Source organism: Eucyclogobius newberryi, unplaced genomic scaffold (assembly GCF_026437365.1).
Source record: "Eucyclogobius newberryi isolate DKJ021-1_F unplaced genomic scaffold, fEucNew1.0.hap1 SCAF_19, whole genome shotgun sequence".
Lineage (NCBI taxonomy): Eukaryota > Metazoa > Chordata > Actinopteri > Gobiiformes > Gobiidae > Eucyclogobius > Eucyclogobius newberryi.
In genome coordinates, this window is record NW_027315823.1 from 3911705 (window position 1) to 3932208 (window position 20504).

General features: G+C 42.7%; 1 protein-coding gene across 1 annotated transcript in view; it reads left to right on the forward strand.

The window, feature by feature from the left end:
- Positions 1–10153: 10153 nt before the first annotated feature.
- The window catches only part of stard15 (StAR-related lipid transfer (START) domain containing 15), a 23153-nt gene continuing 12802 nt past the window's right edge, over positions 10154–20504 (forward strand). The window contains exon 1 of the mRNA XM_072452789.1: positions 10154–10338. Within this exon, the coding sequence (XP_072308890.1) occupies positions 10192–10338 (147 nt within the window). The 5' untranslated portion in view covers positions 10154–10191. The remainder of the gene's footprint in view (positions 10339–20504) is intronic.

The following is a 20504-nucleotide window of genomic DNA, read 5'->3' on the forward strand; positions in this document are numbered from 1 at the left end:
TGTGGGACTGGATGATCTTTAAGAATAAACTGAAAGGTAATTAGGAAATGATCTGACAATATAGGGTTTTGAGGGAGGACACTGAGGTCACTAATCTCTGTTCCATACGTTAGGACAAGATCCAGAGTGTTCTTGTGAGTGTGAGTCGGTTTATTTACATTCTGAGTGAAACCAATGCTGTCTAACAAGGCGCTGAAGGCATTACTGAGAGCGTCATCACTCATGTTCACGTGGATATTAAAGTCTCCAACTATAACTATTTTATCCCAGGCTAATCCACAATGTTGCTTTTTAAACATTTTTGTAATCAGAGGTGGGTTTTATTCTTACTGTTATATTTATGAGTAACTTTTTCAGGCACTTTTGCTCTTACTTTTTCTCTGCCTGTTGTTTTCTAAGCATCCAGGCCAGTAATTTTGTGGAATTTTAACCGCTATCTGTTAACCGTATCTTTGTTTGGTGAAGAGCATTTTTAAAATAATTTCCTGTGAGGCCAGATCATCTATCTCACCCATTGTCATTTTAATTTCTTATAGCATTTGCGGATCTTTGCTTTTCGTCATTTTTAGCCTCCAGCAGCTTTAGTTTGTTTTAGCTTGAGTCTCTTCAGGAGGTAGAGCCGACTCTGGTCTCAGGTACTTGTATGAGTCCACTCTCTCAATGTCCCGTCCCTGGATGTTCACTGGTGAGGGGGCAGTGGGGTGGTGTCTGCGGAAGTCCACCATCATCTCCTTGGTCTTCCCCGCGTTGATGAGGAGGTAGTTCCGCTGACATCAGTCCACAAAGTCCTGCTCCAGTCCCCGGTCCTCCACATCATCGTCGTCCGTGATGAGTCCGATGATGGCAGAGTCGTCAGAGAACTTTTGCAGGACGCAGCTGTCCGTGTCATGTCTGAAGTCTGCAGTGTAGAGGGTGAAGAGAAAGGGCGCGAGGACAGTAACCTGGGGCCCCCACACTGCAGGTCCCCACACTGCAGGTCCCCCACACTGCAGGTCCCCACACTGCAGGCCCCCCACACTGCAGGTCCGAGTGTCAGACACACAGTCCCGGGCTCTCACAAACTGGGGTCGGTCTGTGAGGTAGTCCAGGATCCACTCTGCCAGGTCGTACTCCACACCAGCCGTCTCCAGCTTGTCCCTCAAGAGCAGCGTATATAATATAAACCTAAATTATGCGATATTGAAATATTAACAACTTTAATTTGAGTATATTTGCAGTCACAAATTCATATTGAAATTGTAACATGATAAAACACAAAATTAATACTTGTTTTCATACATTTGAGAAGAAAGTAGCCTAAATAATCTGCTTTTATTTAGTTTTGCACACTTCGTCATTTTTTGTTTTGTAAGGTTAGTAGAGCATTTTTGTCTGGGTATTTCTGGAGTGAACTGCAGATGACATCCGAACATGGCCATGGTGACAGGAATCCAGTATGTAATCCTGTTACTTTTACCCCAATAAACCCCTAACCTGTAATCTAATGTGAACAGTTGTTTAAACGTTTTTTAAGTGCAATTCATATTTTCGCCACTAAGCGGCAGTGCCCTAAAGCTTGAATGTTCTTCTTCTCTTTGTCTCTCTCTTCCGGCATCCGTCTTGCTAAGCTAAGCACAAGCAGAAAAACAAGAGGTAAAATTTGAATAAAAGTTGATTTTATGATTTAACGTAGATCCAGAGACTTACTAAGACGATTGTAATTGCATCTTAAAGGTCATGTGAATGTTTGAACCAAACTGGAACTTAGAAGTTAACGTTTTAAACCTGGTTATCTTGGTGAGTCATGACTACTAAACCTACTATTTTCTGTTGCATTAGCTTACTAAACCGTCACTGAAAACACACTAAGTGACTACAGGAAGTAATTGTAAGACTCGAGGTAAAGCTTTGATATTAATATGAAAATTACTTGCAAAAGCCTTGTTCACTGTAAGAAATACCACAGACAGCGACTGCTTCTGTAGACGCACTGTCCAATACAACACCTCTCACTGTATTGTGTTCTTTTGTTTACCGAATGATAATATGTATTTGAAGCCAATTATCTAAATCTTTATGCCGTAAAGGAGAAATTATTTTGTTTATTTTGTAAAAAGTAGTGTTAAATGAAATAGTATTATTATTTTGGGTTTCGTAATCCAAGTCTACAAGTTGCATTAAAATTGAACAGTGATAAAAAGTACACAATTCCGCCGTCGCTGGATTCTTTTCTGTTGCCCTGGTTCCTGCTTCCTGGTTCCTGGTTCCAGGTTCCATCAGCCTAACGTTGCGACGGTTCCATTGGATGCCATTTACATGGACGCTGAGTTTTAAAGGGGCGGTAGGACAATTTTAGTTTTGAGTGCTCTAAGGGGAAACTTTATTTTGGCCTGAACAATTTAGTTTTTTGTCCATAAGATTAATTTACTCTACATAATGTTAATGTTGTTCTGCATGCTCTTTTAACTGTTTTATGACTTGTTTTATGACATTTTTACCTGTGTAACAATGGGGCTTGATGTTCAAACAATGGCTGCATTGGATATTCTAGATCCAGACCTCATCTCTGATCAGCTGATCAGCACGCGTCTGATTGGTTGAACATTGGTGCCAAATCGTGAGAGGGAAAGGACAGACATTACTTCAATAAATATTTGGAATCGATTTTGTGAAATTGTCTTTTTAAAGTCCAAATAGATGCTTGAAGTGCTGTGTGCAATCAAATTGAAATATAATTAAAAGTGCTAGTGTAACAAATGGGCTCTTTACAGGAAACACTCCTGGACAAATGAGGGATCACACCAACTTCTTTCAGCTTGTTTTTTTGTGTTTCCAAGATAGTGATTTAGAACCTTTTGATCCACTCTCACAATTTCTTTATTTGATAGAGCATTTTCTTAACTATTTTGTGTGAAGTAGGAGATCATTCATTTCTAATCTTATCTTTTTAAATTCTGGTAGCATTTTAGAACATCCCTTATTGGCACGGTTTTCCTCCAATTTAAAATTTTCGTGCAGATCTCTTAGCTTTTTTTGAGACTATGGCTATAATTTGTCCTCTCAAGACTGCTTTGGAGGCTCCCAAAGGATGGATGAAGAAATTTGCCCAGTATAATTTTTAAAGAGTCAAGTATAGTTGGAAATGTTTTCCTTAAAGGGTTGTTAAGCTGACTGGCATTGAACCTCTACAGTGTGTTCTTGTCTTTCCTCCAAATCTACAGAATAGTAAATAGGAGCATGATCACTTAGGCCTATTGTGGCTATATCTGCTTCCATGATTTTAGATCTCATGAGAACAAAAAAGTAGTCTATTCTAGAAGAGATTGACCTTATTTTTCATATTATTGTTCTCTGACTCCAGCATTGTCACCCTGGCACGCAGCGCCTCCATCTCAACCCTTACGGTCTGCAGATCATCAGCATTATCTGAAACACGCTGCTTGCCTTTGTCCATGCGTGCTCCGGTTACACCTCCTGCCTTCAGCTCCACGGCAATCGCTGCAGACACCGCAGCCAGTGTAGCTGGAGATGTTAATCGTCAACTGGTGTTCGGGAGCTGGAGCCAGCTGGAGTCTCTACCCAGCCGACTCTCATCGATCCATCATCGATCCATCATCGATTCATCATCGATTCATCATCGATCCATCATCGATCCATCATCATTATTATCAATAAACCTTCTTTCATATTCCATTGTTGTGGAATGTCGTGGTCCTTGCTAGTGAATCATCTCGGCTCTAAAAGATTCCATCTGCATTTTGCGTCTTATTTCGGGCATCAGGAGCAATAACTGACGATTAGTTATATTCTCTCCCCCTCCGATGCAGAGAAGCCTTGAGGGTCTCCATCGAGGCCAGTGGGAGCCCGTTTCTCCGGCGGGGAAGAACTGTGATTCTCTGCCTCAGGCTTGCTAGCCATGTTAGCCTCGTTAGCTTTGTTAGCTTGCGATGCAGGCTGTTTTCTAATGGGACCTTGGGCCGTGAGCTTTGTTCGTTTTCGTCCCGTAGTGTTACCAGACCTGTTCCTTCCTTGTTTACGCATCCGGAAGTTGCTGATCATGAGATTAATGCAAAAATATATATAAACCAATATTTAGCTCTGTTTCTATAACAAACCTATTAAATCAGCTGATTTATACTGGGGAACATGCAACAGTAAAAATGATTTGGTGAAGTCGCTGGTCTATAATATTAATATAGAAGGTGATATCATTTTTTACAAACTTATTTTTTTTTAAATAAATAAAACAAAAATGATCATGGCCAAAACATGTAGTGAACCCCAAACCTTATTGTATAAAAGATCAAATATCTGTCCTTCCATGGAACTGCATACGACACCTCCCTGGCCACTAGGCGTCCCTGCTGGTTTTTGTGTATACTGTATTCATACAATTTCCCGCAAACCTGATCTTCCACATTCAGCCCTCAATTGAGTGCATGCAATTAGACACAAGGCAAGGCAAGGCAAGGCAAGTTTATTTGTAGAGCACATTTCATACACAAGGCAATTCAAAGTGCTTCACACAGCAGGAAAAATGCATTCAAATCACAAAGAAATTACAGAAATACAATAAAATTAACTAAATTAAAAATTATCAATCCAACTGATTTTCTAAACTAATAAAATCACAAACAAAAGAGAAGAGTGCAACGATAAAAATTAACTACAATAAAATTAACTAAATTAAAAATTATCAATCCAACTGATTTTCTAAACTAATAAAATCACAAACAAAAGAGAAGAGTGCAAAGAAAAAATCCCTTCAGTCATATGCGCAGCTAAACAAAACTGTTTTTAGCTTAGATTTGAACATTGTCAGAGTTGAAGCCTGTCTCACATCTTCAGGAAGACTGTTCCAGATTTTAGCTGCATAAAACTGAAACGCAGATTCCCCATGTTTTGTCCTGACTCTGGGCACCAGCAGGAGGCCGGTCCCTGAGGTCCTCAGAGTCCGAGATGGTTCATATGGCACTAACATATCCAAGATGTACTTTGGTGCTAGGCCATGGAGAGACTTGTACACAAGCAGAGCTGCTTTAAAGTCTATTCTCTGAGCCACAGGGAGCCAGTGCAGAGACCTGAGAACAGGACTAATGTGATCATACTTCCTGGTTCTAGTCAGGACCCGAGCAGCAGCGTTCTGGATGTACTGCAGCTGTTTTACAGCTCGTTTGGAGAGACCAGTGAGCAGGCCATTACAGTAGTCTAATCTACTGGAGACAAACGCGTGGATAAGTCTCTCTAAATCTGGTTTTGACACTATATTTTTGATTTTGGCAATGTTTTTTAGATGGTAAAAAGCTGCTGATGTTATTGATTTGACGTGGCTATTAAAGTCTGAGTCCATTATTACCCCCAGATTTCTAATTTGGTTTGTAGGTTTTAGAGCGAGACTCTGGAGGTGACCGCTAACACTTTCTCTTTGTTTCTGTGGGCCAAAAACGATTATTTCAGTCTTGTCTGAGTTCAGCTGGAGAAAGTTGTTTTGCTTCCACACACTGATCTGTTGGATGCAGTGACAGAGTGAATCTACTGGTCCATAGTCACCTGCCGATAGTGAAACATAGATCTGAGTGTCGTCTGCATAATTGTGATAGGACACATTTTCACTGCGTATCAACTGACCCAACGGCAGCATGTAGAGGTTGAACAGAAGGGGACCCAGGACTGACCCTTGGGGCACTCCACAGGTCAGGGTCATGTGGTCTGAGACACAGCTACCAATTTCAACAAAGTACTTCCTGTCTTCCAGATAGGACCTTAACCAGTTTAGGGCAGTGCCAGTGATGCCCACCCAGTCCTCTAGTCTCTGTAAGAGGATCCCATGATCGACAGTGTCAAAAGCAGCACTCAGATCTAACAGAATTAAGACTGAGGCTTTGCCCGTGTCAGTGTTCAGGCGGATGTCATTTGTCACCTTGACAAGAGCAGTCTCAGTGCTGTGATGAGGTCTAAAACCTGACTGAAAAACATCAAATGAGTTGTTTATTAAGAGGAAATCTGTGAGCTGTTGGTAAACAACCTTTTCAAGGACTTTGCCCAAAAATGGCAGATTAGAGATGGGCCGGTAATGACTCAGTACTGCGGCATCAAGACTGCTCTTCTTTAGGAGAGGCTTTATGACCGCAGTTTTCAAAGACATTGGGAATGTTCCAGATTGAAGCGACATGTTAACTATGTGAGTGAGTGGTGCTAACAAACTGTTCAGCACAGACTTTAGAAATTTGGTGGGTAACACATCAAGGCAGCATGTAGATGAACTCAGACTGGTGATGATCTCATGGACAGTTTTGTCAGTTACTGGTGCAAAGTGAGTTAGCTCTAAGTGTCTTGGTGGTTTTAGGGTGATTTTTTGCATTGTGGGATTTATAGCATTTTTAATGCCCTGAACTTTGTCATTAAAGAATAATGCAAACTCATTACACTTGGATGTGGAAATGAGTTCTAACGGCAGCTGAGCTGGAGGGTTTGTTAATCTGTTTACTGTGGCAAACAGGACACGCGAGTTTTTACTGCAGCTTCCAATTATTTCAGAAAAATATCTTTCCCTAGTTCTACATAAGATTAGGTTGTACATGTTCAGCTTTTCTTTGTAAATCTCTTTTTGAACCTGTAGCTTTGACTTGCGCCATTTCCGTTCGGCCCTGCGGCACTCCCTTTTCTGTGCCCTGACCGAATCATCATTTCTCCACGGCGCCTTCTGCTTATTTTTAACCATTTTAGCCTTTATAGGGGCGATGGTGTCCAGAACATTCAAAACACTAGATGTAACAGAGTTCAACAAATCATTTACATTAGAACATGAGACATTTTCAAAGTTTATCATTTCCATAAACAGTGCACCTGTGCCATCACTTATGTGTCTCCTCTGAACAACTGCAGGACCAACCGGAGGTTTGGGAGAAACAGACAGGTCAAAGAAGACACAGAAATGATCAGACAGAGCAACATCGATCACATTAACATTTGAAATATTTACCCCCTTTGTAATTATGAGATCTAGAGTGTGTCCTTTGCTGTGGGTGGGGCCTCTCACATGCTGAGTAAGACTGAAGGTTTCAAGGACAGCATCAAGCTCTTTAGCGTTTCTGTCACAAATATTATCAACATGCACATTGAAATCACCTGTAATGACCAAACCATCAAAGTCTGTGCATATGACTGAAAGCATCTCAGTAAAATCATCAATAAAACTTTGGCAGTGCTGGGGAGGCTTGTATAAAACAATGAAGAGAATGGATGGAGACCGTTTTAGCTCCATTTTAAGGGATACATACTCAAATGATGAAAACACCCCAAAAGACAACCTGCGGGTAATTATTTCATCTCTAAAGACAGCACAGACTCCACCCCCTTTTTTGTTTTCTCGTGTTTCAGATTCAAACTTAAAGTTGGGTGGAGCAGATTCTACCAGAACTACATTCCTGTGTTTTTGTCAAGCCATGTTTCAGTTAAAAACATAAAATCAAGATTATAAGAAGAAATAAAATTATTAATTAAGAGAGATTTGTTACATAAGGATCTGACATTTAGCACAGCAAGTTTCAGACTAGTTTCAGTGAGACTGGGCTTTATCTTTTCACAGGGAATATTGGGACACAAAGTACCCAAATGTAATTACCATTTTTGTTTAGCATCCGCTTAACCACATTTATGTTTTAAATGATGTAATAAAATCAGATGCCCAAAACAAATGGATCAAGCAACAGTCATCAGGGTTTCTTTAAAATAACAGAATGTGACATCTATGGACTCACATACTCCATGTTAATGAAGCCATCTCTTGCTGGTGTTTAGTTCTCCGTGTTCTGCCTCTGTGGGTGTTTTGACCATGTGTTTTTCACTTCCAAATGTCACCAAAAGAATAGCTGGAAATGAAAAGCCTTAGTGTTCTACTCTTGAATTCCTCACAGACGTGGCAAAACTTTGCTTGATGCTGATGAATCTTGTGTGATAATCTTGAGTGATAAACACTTTTTCTGCTTTGTACTTTGTATTTGTACTTAACTTTTGCAACCTTCATGATGCGCTCCTTCTCACGGTGGTTAGGAAACTACATTATCAGACCTCGTAGCTTATCTGCTTTTAGTCTTATTTGGCCTAGACGATGCTCTTTCTATACTGAAATATGGGGACAGATGACTGGCTCGAGAAAGCCCTCCGTGTTGTCCCCCTCATCTGAGTCTGATCTGGACTCCAAATCCAAAATCATGCTCTTCATAGGCTTGTTCGGCGGCCCTAGTTTCACCACTTGGCTTTTAGATACCGTAACTCATCTGTATTGCATGCCTGTCGCCTCCTACAAACTTCAGGCCCGACACATCGGTTTCTATTTGCCGAAGCAGGTGCTGCTTTCAGCCCTCACCTCAGCTCTCAATGACGCCATGTCATGCTGCACTTTACGTAACATGAGGGCCAGCTGTTGTAAAGTTATGTCCTCTCCTCCGTTCATCCCATGGGGACCCATAAAGTCTGCATCATGGAGGGCGCTTGTCTGTGCGGCATTCATCTCCGATGGTGCCTCTTCTGGCTTTGTTAGCAGTAGCATTATTAGCTTGCGAGAAACTCAAACTTTATGCTGAGGTTACGGTCCGTCAGCTTCGATTGTTTAGCTCCTAAAGCATTCCACATCGAGTCATCTCTCACAGCCTACTGCTCCTCGTTTTTGAGATTCTTAAGGCAAATGTTGGCCTTATAGTGCAACTGTCCTACTTTACTTATTCATTTTACTTTACTTTTATAACAGTCATATGACCCACTACTATACGATACAAAAAAAAGTATAGTACTTAATTGTAAGTTTGAAGGTGATGTTTAACAGAGAGTTAAGAAGTACTAATCTAATACAAAACCAGCACATAACTTGAACGTATGCATTTTATGAACAAGAAATGACTGGACCCCCCCCCCTGTCCTCTGCTTCTCTGTCCCTGGCCTCTGTATTGTCCTTGACTGGTCTGCTTGTGTCGTCAGTGGAAACTCGCCATGCTCATGTTTGTGTCTCACAATGAAACTGATGCTGCAACCTGACACATGCCCCGCCCCTTTACCTGCTCAGGTATCACCTGATCCCCTTCGGGGAAAAACTACCATCACAACTATCAACACAATGTCTAGGTTTAGGCTTAGCTTACGATTAGTTTTGACCTGGTTTATGTCTGGTGTGAAACTGATTTAGTCCTGTTTAATTCTGGAATCATCAGGGTTTAGTACTGGAAGTCCTCAGGGTTCAGTGTTTTCCGGACTACTGTAGTCCAGGTGAACAAATGTGGCAGAGATTGTTTCTAGAACAAAGATATCTCACTCCGAGTAAGTTAAATTGAGCTGGAGACGGGTCATAATTCTCCGGTAGAATTTGCTGTATAATTCTCAGATTGCAGATTTTCTGACCTGATTTATAGCTAAAGCCTTCAAGGCACTCAAAGCTCTTTACATCAAGGAACCCCTCAGCCATTCACACACACAGTCACACCCCAGTGGACACAGACAGTAGGGGCAAGGCTAAGTGTCTTGCCCAAGGACACATCGATAGTATTCGCCCAAGGCAGCTGCGATCACACTGCCACATCACATTCACAATAGCCTCAATGGAGTTTTTGCCATTATTCAACTCCAAAGAAGTGATTGTTGTCATTAAAAATACTTAAAGCCATAAGATTAATAAAATAGGTTTGTGGAGCCAATCAGAAACTAATAATGAGAAGGTTCAACATTTATTTATCAAAAACTGCAAATCTTCCCATAGGCCCTCCTCTCCATGAGATTCTGGCCTCCCGTCCCTTCTCTCTGTGTCAGAGTGAGTGCTCTGTCGTCTCTCTCCTCTCTGTTCTGAACACAATACTGTCCCTAGTCTCCACCTGTCCCATTCATCCTCCTGTTCTCCGGCTGCTCCAGGGACTCCAACATTCTCTCCACAACTTTTTATAATATCCACCAGTCGACACTTATTTGATATCTTTTTTATATTTAGGCTTTTGAACTTTTTTATTTGGACCCTAATTAATAACTAATTAGTTAATTGATAATCTTGAAATTTTCAAGGACAGTTTTTTCAACCATTTTTTATGGGAATTTGTTGATTAATGATTTTGAACATTTTGGTCAGAAAATTTAGCCTTCATATTTTATTTTCTTTTTTTCCTTTTTCCTTCCTAATTCTATCCATATTTTTGGCTGCGTTTGGCTCACATTAGTAGTCTGGGGAAGAAGATGCCAGTTCAAATACCGGATGACCGGGACTTTTCCTCCTTCAAAGACCAGTGTCTGAACCCTGAGGGCTGGATCCCCAAGTACAACAAGAACAACATCACAGTGTGGTGCCGTGCTGAGGAGAGCGCCACCGTGCAGAAATTCAAGGTACTGCAGCTACGCACACACCACATCAGTTAATAAGTTAAAGTTTTTTCTGGTATTTCTTAATTTTTTTCAAAGAGTTCTATAATTAAAGGTTGATTGATTGAATGATTACTGAGTGATGAGTCTTCAGTTGTTGTCAAAAACAAGTATCAACACAAGCGATATGAGTTTTACTCAAATTTATTTTTAGAACAGCTTCAATATTTTGAGTTGCCTTTTAAGAGTTACTTTACTCCTCATCCTGAGTTCTCAAGCAAATTAATATGTATCAGGTGAATGTACCTCTGCCAGAGTGACTGTGGAGATTGACTCTGCAAAAATGGCTTAGCGCATAGATCCCTGCCTAGTGAGTGTTGAGTTGTATCAATCAATGATTGATCAGCTTCGTAGGGCTAAGTATCAATCACTAGTGTTTACGGTTTAATTAACTCTATTTGTCCAATTATTCACCACTTTGTAGGGCAGGAGTAATAATTAGATAGAATCAGAGTCCTCTCGAATAGCAGGTCCTCAGCCTTGCTGTTGTGGCTAGAGAAATCTCTTCCCTGTCAACGGTGTCAGGTACACCTAGTTTGATCCTGTAGAGACTGGTGTAAAATCAAAGGCAATAGGTTACTGACTATTGTTGGATTAAAAAACACACAATGGCATTACAAGCACATATTTACACACAAAAAGACTGAACTGACACCTTAACGTTTGGAGGGGTTTGAGCGCCCGAATGATCCCAGGAGCTATGTTGTCGGGGGCTTTAAGCCCCTGGTAGTGTCTCCCAAGGCAAACAGGTCCAAAGTGACGGGTCAGACAAAGAGCTGTTCAGAAGCCCTTTATGATGAGTTCAATAGCAAGGCCAGTTACGTCGCCCGAATTGGCGTCACCGGAGCCCCACCCTGGAACCAGGCCTGGGGTGGGTGCTCGACGGCAAGCGCCTGGTGACTGGGTCTTTCCCCACGGGGCCCGCCCAGGCACAGCCCAAAAGAGTGACGTGGGGCCGCCTTCCACCACCCCTTATGGAGGATCCATAAGGGGCCGGTGCAGAGTGATCTAGGCGGCAGTCGACGGCAGGGGCCTCGACGACTAGATCTCCGGATACATAAGCTAACTCTGGGGACATGGAATGTCACCTCGCTGGGGGGGAAAGAGCCTGAGCTCGTGCGGGAGGTTGAGCGATATTGACTAGATATATTGACTACGGGGCGAACAGCAGTACAGAGTGCCCGGCCTTCTTGGAGTCCTTGGGAGGGGTACTGGACAGTCCACCGATCGGGGACTACGTTGTTCTACTGGGGGACTTCAACACCCACGTGGACAATGACAGTGACACCTGGAGAGGGGTGATCGGGAAGAACGGCTTCCCCGATCTGAATCCGAGCGGTGTTCAGTTATTGGACTTCTGTGCTAGCCACAGATTGTCCATAACGAACACCATGTTCAAGCACAAGGATGTCCATCAGTCCACCCTAGGCCGAGGGTCAATGATCGACTTTGTTGTCGTGCCATCTGAGCTCCGGCCGCGTGTCTTGGACACTCGGGTGAAGAGAGGGGCAGAGTTGTCAACCAATCACCACCTGGTGGTGAGTTGGATCCGCTGGCGGAGGAGGAAGCTGAACAGACTTGGCAGACCCAAGCGCATTGTGAGGGTCTGTTGGTAATGTCTTGCAGAGCCCTCTGTCAGGAGGGTATTCAACTCGCACCTCCGGGAGAGCTTCTCCCATATCCCGGGGGAGGCTGGGGACATTGAGTCTGAGTGGACCATGTTCTCCGCCTCCATTGTTGATGCGGCTGCTCGGAGCTGTGGTTGCAGGGTCTCCGGTGCCTGTCGTGGTGGCAACCCCCGAACCCGGTGGTGGACACCGGAAGCAAGGCAAGGCAAGGCAAGGCAAGTTTATTTGTAGAGCACATTTCATACACAAGGCAATTCAAAGTGCTTCACACAGCAGGAAAAATGCATTAAATTCACAAAGAAATTACAGAAACAGAAATACAATAAAATTAACTAAATAAAAATACCTAGCCACAGAGGGTAACGTGTTTTCGGAGTCCAACTCCTTTTTAAATCCTTTTTAAATCAGTCCAACTGATTGTACGTACTTTTACACGTCCAACGTGTTTCGGAGTCCAACTCCCTTTTAAATCAATCCAACTGATTGTCTAAACAAATGAAATCACAAACAAAAGAGAAGAGTGCAAAGAAAAATCCTTTCAGTCATTTGCACAGCTAAACAAAACAGTTTTTATCTTAGATTTGAACATTGTCAGAGTAAAGTAAGGGATGTCGTCAAGCTGAAGAAGGAGGCCTATCAGGCCACTCTGGCTTGTAGGTCTCCTGAGGTCATTGACAGGTATCGGCAGACCAAGCAGGCCGCAGCTCGTGCTGCCACAGAGGCAAAAACCCGGGGTTTTTTGCTGGGAGGAGTTCGGGGAAGCCATGGAGGAGGACTATTGGTCGGCCCCAAAGAAATTGTGGCAAATTCTGGAGACCTGCTGACCTCGACTGGGGATGTCGTCGGATGGTGGAAGGAATACTTTGAGGATCTCCTTAATCACACCGTCACGTCTTCCGAAGAGGAAGGAGAGACCGGGGACTCAGGGGCTGGCTCGTCCATCACCCAAGATGAAGTCACTGAGGTTGTTCGCAAACCCTTCAGTGGCAGGGATCAGGGGTGGATGAGTTCCTAAAGTCTCTGGATGTTGTAGGACTGTCTTGGTTGACACGTCTCTGCAACATCGCGTGGCGGTCGGGGACCGTGCCTCTGGGCTGGCAGACCGGGGTGGTGGTCCCTCTGTTCAAGAAGGGGGACCGGAGGGTGTGTTCCAACTACAGAGGGATCACACTCCTCTGCCTCCCCGGTAAGGTCTATTCCAGGTACTGGAGAGGAGAATCCGACCGATAGTCAAACCTCGGATTCAGGAGGAGCAGAGTGGTTTTCGTGCTCTACACTCTCCATCGGGTGCTCGAGGGTTCATGGGAGTTTGTCCAACCAGTCCACATGTGCTTTGTGGATCTGGAGAAGGCTTTCGACCGTGTCCCTCGGGGTGTCCTTTGGGGGGTGCTCCGGGAGTATGTGGTCCAGGGCCCTTTGCTCAGGGCTGTCCGGTCCCTGTATGACCGGAGCAGGAGCTGTGTTCGCATTGCCGGCAGTAAGTCAGACCTGTTCCCAGTGCATGTTGGACTCCCCCAGGGCTGCCCCTTGTCACCGGTTCTGTTCATAGTTTTTATGGATAGAATTTCTAGGCGCAGTCAGGGGTCGGAGGGTGTCCGGTTTGGGGACCACAGGATCTCATCTCGGCTGTTTGCAGACGATGTTGTCCTGATGGCTCCATCAAACCCGGACCTGCAGCTTACTGGGACTGTTTGCAGCTGAGTGTGAAGCGGCTGGGATGAGAATCAGCACCTTCAAATCCGAGGTCATGGTTCTCAACCGAAAAAAGGTGTCTTGCCCTCTCCGGGTGGGTGGGGAGTGAGGGAAGGATGGACTGTGAGATTGACAGGTGGATCGGTGATGTTACCTTGTATTTCCAACACTGTTATTTCAGCTCCATCTCGGTTAATAAAAAAATGTGAACACTGGATCGGAATATGTTCTGAGGAGCAACAAATATGAGATAACTTAGTGATAAGGTCACTCAAACTAAGTAAGTAGAACAAATGACAGCCTGTTATACAATAAAATAGAATGTAATTTAAGAAGTGACTCGAAATGAATGTAAAAATAATAGTAAAATAGGGCTTGCAGAGGTTATTCTTGTGAGAGAGAAACCGGCAAATATTTATCACCAGTGAACCACAAAACAAGGAGACAAAGCGAAAGACTCGAGCCTCGCGCTGCAGCTTCAGCAGCACTTTTGACACGAGCAACACCAAATGTCACGGTACATGTGCTGCTTTTGTTAAAGTAACAAACAGAATGACACAGCTCGACACAGCGTCACTTTCAGAGCTCGACACGTGTCCATCACTAATGTGTGTATGTGAATACTGAATACTGAACTTCGTTAGCGGAGCAGCTATTTAAGTTTTGTAATGAGGTTCAAGAAATACGGGCCAACTTAACGAATGAAACACAATTATGTTGACTATTGTAACGTATAATGTTTAATTCATCTGATGTTATGCCGCTAACTGGCTCCTGTTTAGTTTAAATCAACTGTTTATATTAGAACAGCTCATTGTTTTTGTAGTGACTCACCGCACATGCTATTGGAAACATATTGAGCTACAGAGCTACAGAGCTACAAATAGCATGTCTGCTGTAAGACCCTGTTTTTGATCTAAGTAGCTGAAGGTGTTACGTTAGCATACATGTAGCTGAAGGTGTTACATTAGCATACATGTAGCTGAAGGTGTTACATTAGCATACATGTAGCTGAAGGTGTTACATTAGCATACATGTAGCTGAAGGTGTTACGTTAGCATACATGTAGCTGAAGGTGTTACATTAGCATACATGTAGCTGAAGGTGTTACATTAGCATACATGTAGCTGAAGGTGTTACGTTAGCATATATGTAGCTGAAGGTGTTACATTAGCATACATGTAGCTGAAGGTGTTACGTTAGCATACATGTAGCTGAAGGTGTCACATTAGCATACATGTAGCTGAAGGTGTTACGTTAGCATACATGTAGCTGAAGGTGTTACATTAGCATACATGTAGCTGAAGGTGTTACGTTAGCATACATGTAGCTGAAGGTCTTACATTAGCATACATGTAGCTGAAGGTGTTACGTTAGCATACATGTAGCTGAAGGTGTTACATTAGCATACATGTAACGGAAGGTGTTACGTTAGCATACATGTAGCTGAAGGTGTTACGTTAGCATACATGTAGCTGAAGGTGTTACGTTAGCATACATGTAGCTAACCCGGAAGGTGTTATGTTAGCATACATGTAACGGAAGGTGTTACGTTAGCATACATGTAGCTGAAGGTGTTACGTTAACATACATGTAACGGAAGGTGTTACGTTAGCATACATGTAACGGAAAGTGTTATGTTAGCATACATGTAGCTGAAGGTGTTACGTTAGCATACATGTAACGGAAGGTGTTACGTTAGCATACATGTAGCTGAAGGTGTTACGTTAGCATACATTTAGTTAACCCGGAAGGTGTTATGTTAGCATACATGTAACGGAAGGTGTTACGTTAGCATACATGTAACGGAAGGTGTTACGTTAGCATTCATTGTGTTCTCTAAATTAATTTCAAATAGAAGACCTAATTATTAAAACAAATATTGGGGCTGTCAAACATCTAAACTCTCACCTAACTGACCTGCTGACTCTGCAAAGAGAGACCTGCCTGACCATAAGCCATTTCAAAGAGGAACGTTTTAAGCCTGGTCTTAAATGAAGAGACTGTGTCAGCCTCTTCAACATGGACATGAGCTGATTCCATAACACAGGAGCTTGGTAGCTAAACGCTCTACCTCCTACTGTGCTTTTAGAGACTCTTGGGACCACCAGAAGTCCAGCATTTTGAGAGAAGAGCTCTGTTTGGATGATATGGTTCTATAGCATCTTTGAGGTTGGATGGGGCCATGTCATTTATGGCTTTGTAAGTCAGAAGGAGAATTTTTTTATTTGATGTTAAACTCGACAGGAGCCAGTGAAGAGACTTGAGCACCAGAGTAATGTGCTCTCTTCTTTTTGTTCCTGTTAGTAATCTTGCTGCTGTGTTTCGAACAAGTTTAAAGGTTTTGATGGCGCTTTTAGGACACGCTGCGAGCAGGAGTTACAGTCTAATCTAGTTTTTCAGCATCACTTTTTTGGCAAGATGTTTCTGATTTTAGCTATATTACGCAAATTGAATTACCGTAGGCTGTTTTACAGTCTTGATTTATATTAAGAGCTCCTGGTCAAACAAGACCCCAAGGTTTCTTACAGCAATATTGGAGGCTACATTGTCCAGTGTGACTATCTGCTCAGATAAAGCGTCTTGTAGACCTTTAGGGTCTAGTACAATATCATTTTTTCCAGGGTTAAGAGGCAGATTAAGTGTCTTCCAGGTTTTTATCTCCTTCACACAAGCACTAAGTCTGTCCACTTGATCGGTCTGATTGATTGCGTTGATAAATACAGCTGAGTGTCATCTGCAGAGCAGTGGAAATTAATGCCATGCTTTCTGATCATGTGACCTAACGGCAGCATATACAGAGGAAACAGAACTCTACCCAGCACTGACCCCTGAGGCACACCGTAGGCTACTTTAGAGCAAAGTGAGGAGCTCTGGTTTACATTAACAAACTGATACCTATCCATAAACAGGATTTAAAGCAGCTGAAGGCGGGGTCTCTGACTCCTACATCACATTCTAATCTCTGCAGTAGAATGTTGTGAATAGCAAATCATTTGTGACTTTTACTAGTGCAATTTCAGTGCTGTGGTGGGCTCAAACCCTGACTGGAAAACATCAAATCATTTGTTGTCCTATAAGTGGCGACAACACTGTTTAACCACGACTCTTTCTAGAATTTTGGAGACAAAGCTCATGACCATAGGTGAGAGTAGGAACTTAGATTGTCTGGTAAACGGCGACCGAATCATTGCAGAAGCTGCTCAGATCCGCCTGTCAATCTCACACTCCATCCTACCCTGACTCAGAATCAGAATCAGTTGTATTACTATAGTCAATGAACAATTCAACAATAGTTGAATTGAATTGAAAAAGTGACCATCTTGGGAGATTAACAAGTCTGTCTCCAGTCTCTGCCTCCCCCTCGAAAGACGTGATGATGGAGTTGAAGAGATCCTCAAAGTATTCCTTTGACCGTCCAACATCCTCAGTCAAGGACAGCTCTCCACTCGCACTGTATAGTGTGGGTGAAGCACTGCTTTCCCCTCCTGAGGCATAAGACCTTTTGCCAGAATTTCTTTGAGGCCGACCGTTAGTCCTCCTCCATGTCCTCCCTGAACTCCTCCAAGCCCATTCCTGGTCTACAAGATTGGATCAGTCCAATAGTTTTCTGTGAACATTCTGTCAGTGTCTTCCCAGCAAAGACAAACTTTACTTTATTTTTGCTTGTTCTGCTGGTAGTGTGTTTGTAACAGTGTACTAGAGCTGTGATGGTAGCAGTGGAAGTAGTGTGACAGCAAACACCAAATTATGAGGAGCAAAGTTGTTTATGTTGATAAAACAAAAGTTATTTTTTGTTAGTGAATGTGTCCTTCCTAGTTTCCCTACAATGACAGGTCAAGCACATGTCCTTGATCGAGGCCTGATCATGCTTAGCAAAACAAAGCTAGTGCACATTAGCATCAGTTGTTACCTGTTTAGCGACACACTACATAATTACAGTGCATCATGCATCTAACCTTACATAAAGGCAGTGTAGAGGCACAGAAGTGACATAAATGCGGAAAAAGCCCAGGATAAACCTGAAAGTAGTTTCCTGTTTACTCTAGCTTTACGTCTCTCTCACAAACTTGGAACCTGGAGCTTAGCCTTGTGTTGGGCCTAAAATGCGAGCGCCTGGTGGGATTAAAGTCTTCCAGCTGGGTTTGGCATCCTGTGGGTTTTCCACCCACAGAGGTTACTGTAAGGGCCGAATGCAGAGGACTTGGGGGTTTGATAAAGGCAGGGGCCTCAGGAATCCATTCCACAGACACAGCATTTAGATGTAGGGACATGGAAAAGTGAGTGATGGATAAAAATATTAAATAATTTATAAATACATCTTGAAACACTAAGTTCAAGGTATCAATATTACCCATTCCCAACATTCATAACAGTATTTAATAATGTTCCATTATATCGTATTATTACGGCAAAGTAAAAGAGGTTCAATGATTTTAAAGCCCGAGAAGCTTGAATGAAAGAGTGTGTGGTGTGTTATGAGTCTCACCACAGCGAGACTTGGACATATAAAAGTTTAACATGGAGCAGGAGGCGCTGATAGAGTTACACAGACACAAGATAGGCCAGTGGAAAGAACACATCAGAGGTACAGGTACAGTAGCTCGGAGGGACATAATAGACTATTGGCCAAAAACACTTCTCGGTGTTGACAGATTATTTCCTTTACACAAGTTCAGCAGTGAGATTAGAATGAAACACTGTTTGGGATTGACCAGGAAATGTCATCACTGCTCCAAACAGCAGAAATACAGTCATGTCTGAAAATCATCTAGAAAGGCTGAAATTGGATCCACAGTAAACTCAAATTACACTCTACTAAGCATAAGCCATTTGTACTATGACTATTGCTGTTACTACTACATCTGAAATGCTACATACTGCTTGTACTATTACTATTCAGACTAATAATACTACTATTTAACCTTGGCTCAGAGGAACATTACAGGGACCATTAATCACATGAGCTCATCCTCTCAGACAGAGCTAACAGTAACAGGAGCTCACCATACTACAAGTGTGAAGTTAAAGCTTGTGTCAGGTTTGGAAACATGAGTGAATCGCATCAGATTTTGCAGCATATTTACACTGACTAATGCACCAATGTAATGTTGTTGTTGTTATTCATGGTAATTACAATACATTCTCTTGAATCTTCATTTAATTAAAGGTTTTAAGCGTGCAATTGGTATGGTGACCGCAGGAATGTCGAGCTGTTGCCTGTGCATTAGAAGTTTTACATTTCTCTACCATGAGATTGAGAATGACTCTTGGATGAGAGTCAAAACATTTAGTTTTTGAATCTTATTCTACAATGGAACACTCCTGGACGAATGAGGGATTACACTGACTACCTTAAGCTCCAAAGAGGCGTTTCAGAGAATTTGGCAGGACATCCAACCGGCATCACAACCGCATGAACATGCCTCCATATCCACCATGTTCATCTCCAAGAACGTCTGGAACCAGCTGTTACAATAAGTGTTTTGCATAACCAGAGAATTTCTGCACATACTCTCAGAAACCGTCGCAGTGAGGCTCAGCTCCATGCTCGTTGTCATAACCTACTAGAGTCGGTAAATGGTCACATTCGATGGCGTCTGGTTGGAACACGTTGGAGAGGTGTTCTCTTTACAGAATCCCGGTTTTCACTGTTCAGGGCAGATGACTGCGTGTGTGGCATTGTATGGGTGCGAGGATAGTGGTCTGAGCCGGCGTTATGGTGCCTTTTATTGATGGCATTTGGGATTTGTGAATAATACTGTTGAGAAATTGGCTGTTTGTATACATAGAAAATGTTTTATCTCTTTGAGTTCAGCTCAGGAAAAATGTGAGCAAAAACAAAAGTGTTGCGTTTATATTTTGTTTAGTGTAAATAAGTTATACTCATCTATCACAATCAATGCAAAGTAACAACAAATTCATCCATTGTCCATTGTCCAACAAATTCATCCATTGTCCATTGTCCAACATATTCATTCATTGTCCATCCCTAAGCAGAAAAAAATGTGCACGGTCCCAGACAAAAACAAACTTTGTTTATTCAACTTTTTTATTATGCGTGATAATGTTCTCTTTGTGAGTGCTGATGTTAGACCGTCAGTTCTCTTAGGCAGAAGCCTAAACCCTATGGAGGACATGTTGTTAATCACGACAAAGGTAGCTTCTTTCTTTTTTTTATGTACTGTATGTAAGGGATATTTTGACAGGACAGCGTAGATGGGATCGAGACTGGGGAATGACAAGTTTAGCCCCACTCGGAAGGCGTATGTGCCATCCACTCTCGTATCAGAATCAGAAATCAGAAAAAGGCTTTATGGCCATTGTCAGTGAACAAAAATGACAAACTAGGTATTTGCTTCAGCAAGAAGATGCAACATGAAATGATACTAATATTGGACTTCCGGTTTTGGTGACAGGCAGTGTGCATGCATTCCCTCCGCTGCTGCAGAAACAAGCTTTAAAAATATTGTTTGGTGCTGCCTGGTGGTCGGGTGGGTAAGGCACAGCACACATATGCCAGCCGGCCGCAGTGTCTGTACTGCATGTCCTCCCTTCTCTCTCATCCCCCATTTCACTCTGTCCTTAAACTGACTAATAAAGCCTACGGCAACAAAAAAGTTTGACCCACATAATTACTACAGGACCAAGACAAATAATGCTGCTGACCCACGGCCCCATTAAAAAACAGCCGCCTCACCAGCTAACGAGGCTAACACGTGTCCCAGAGGAAGAATCTCATGGCGCCTCCTGCTGGAGGAAGGAGAAATGGTGACGCTGAACCAATTAGCGCTCATGATGTGTGAAATA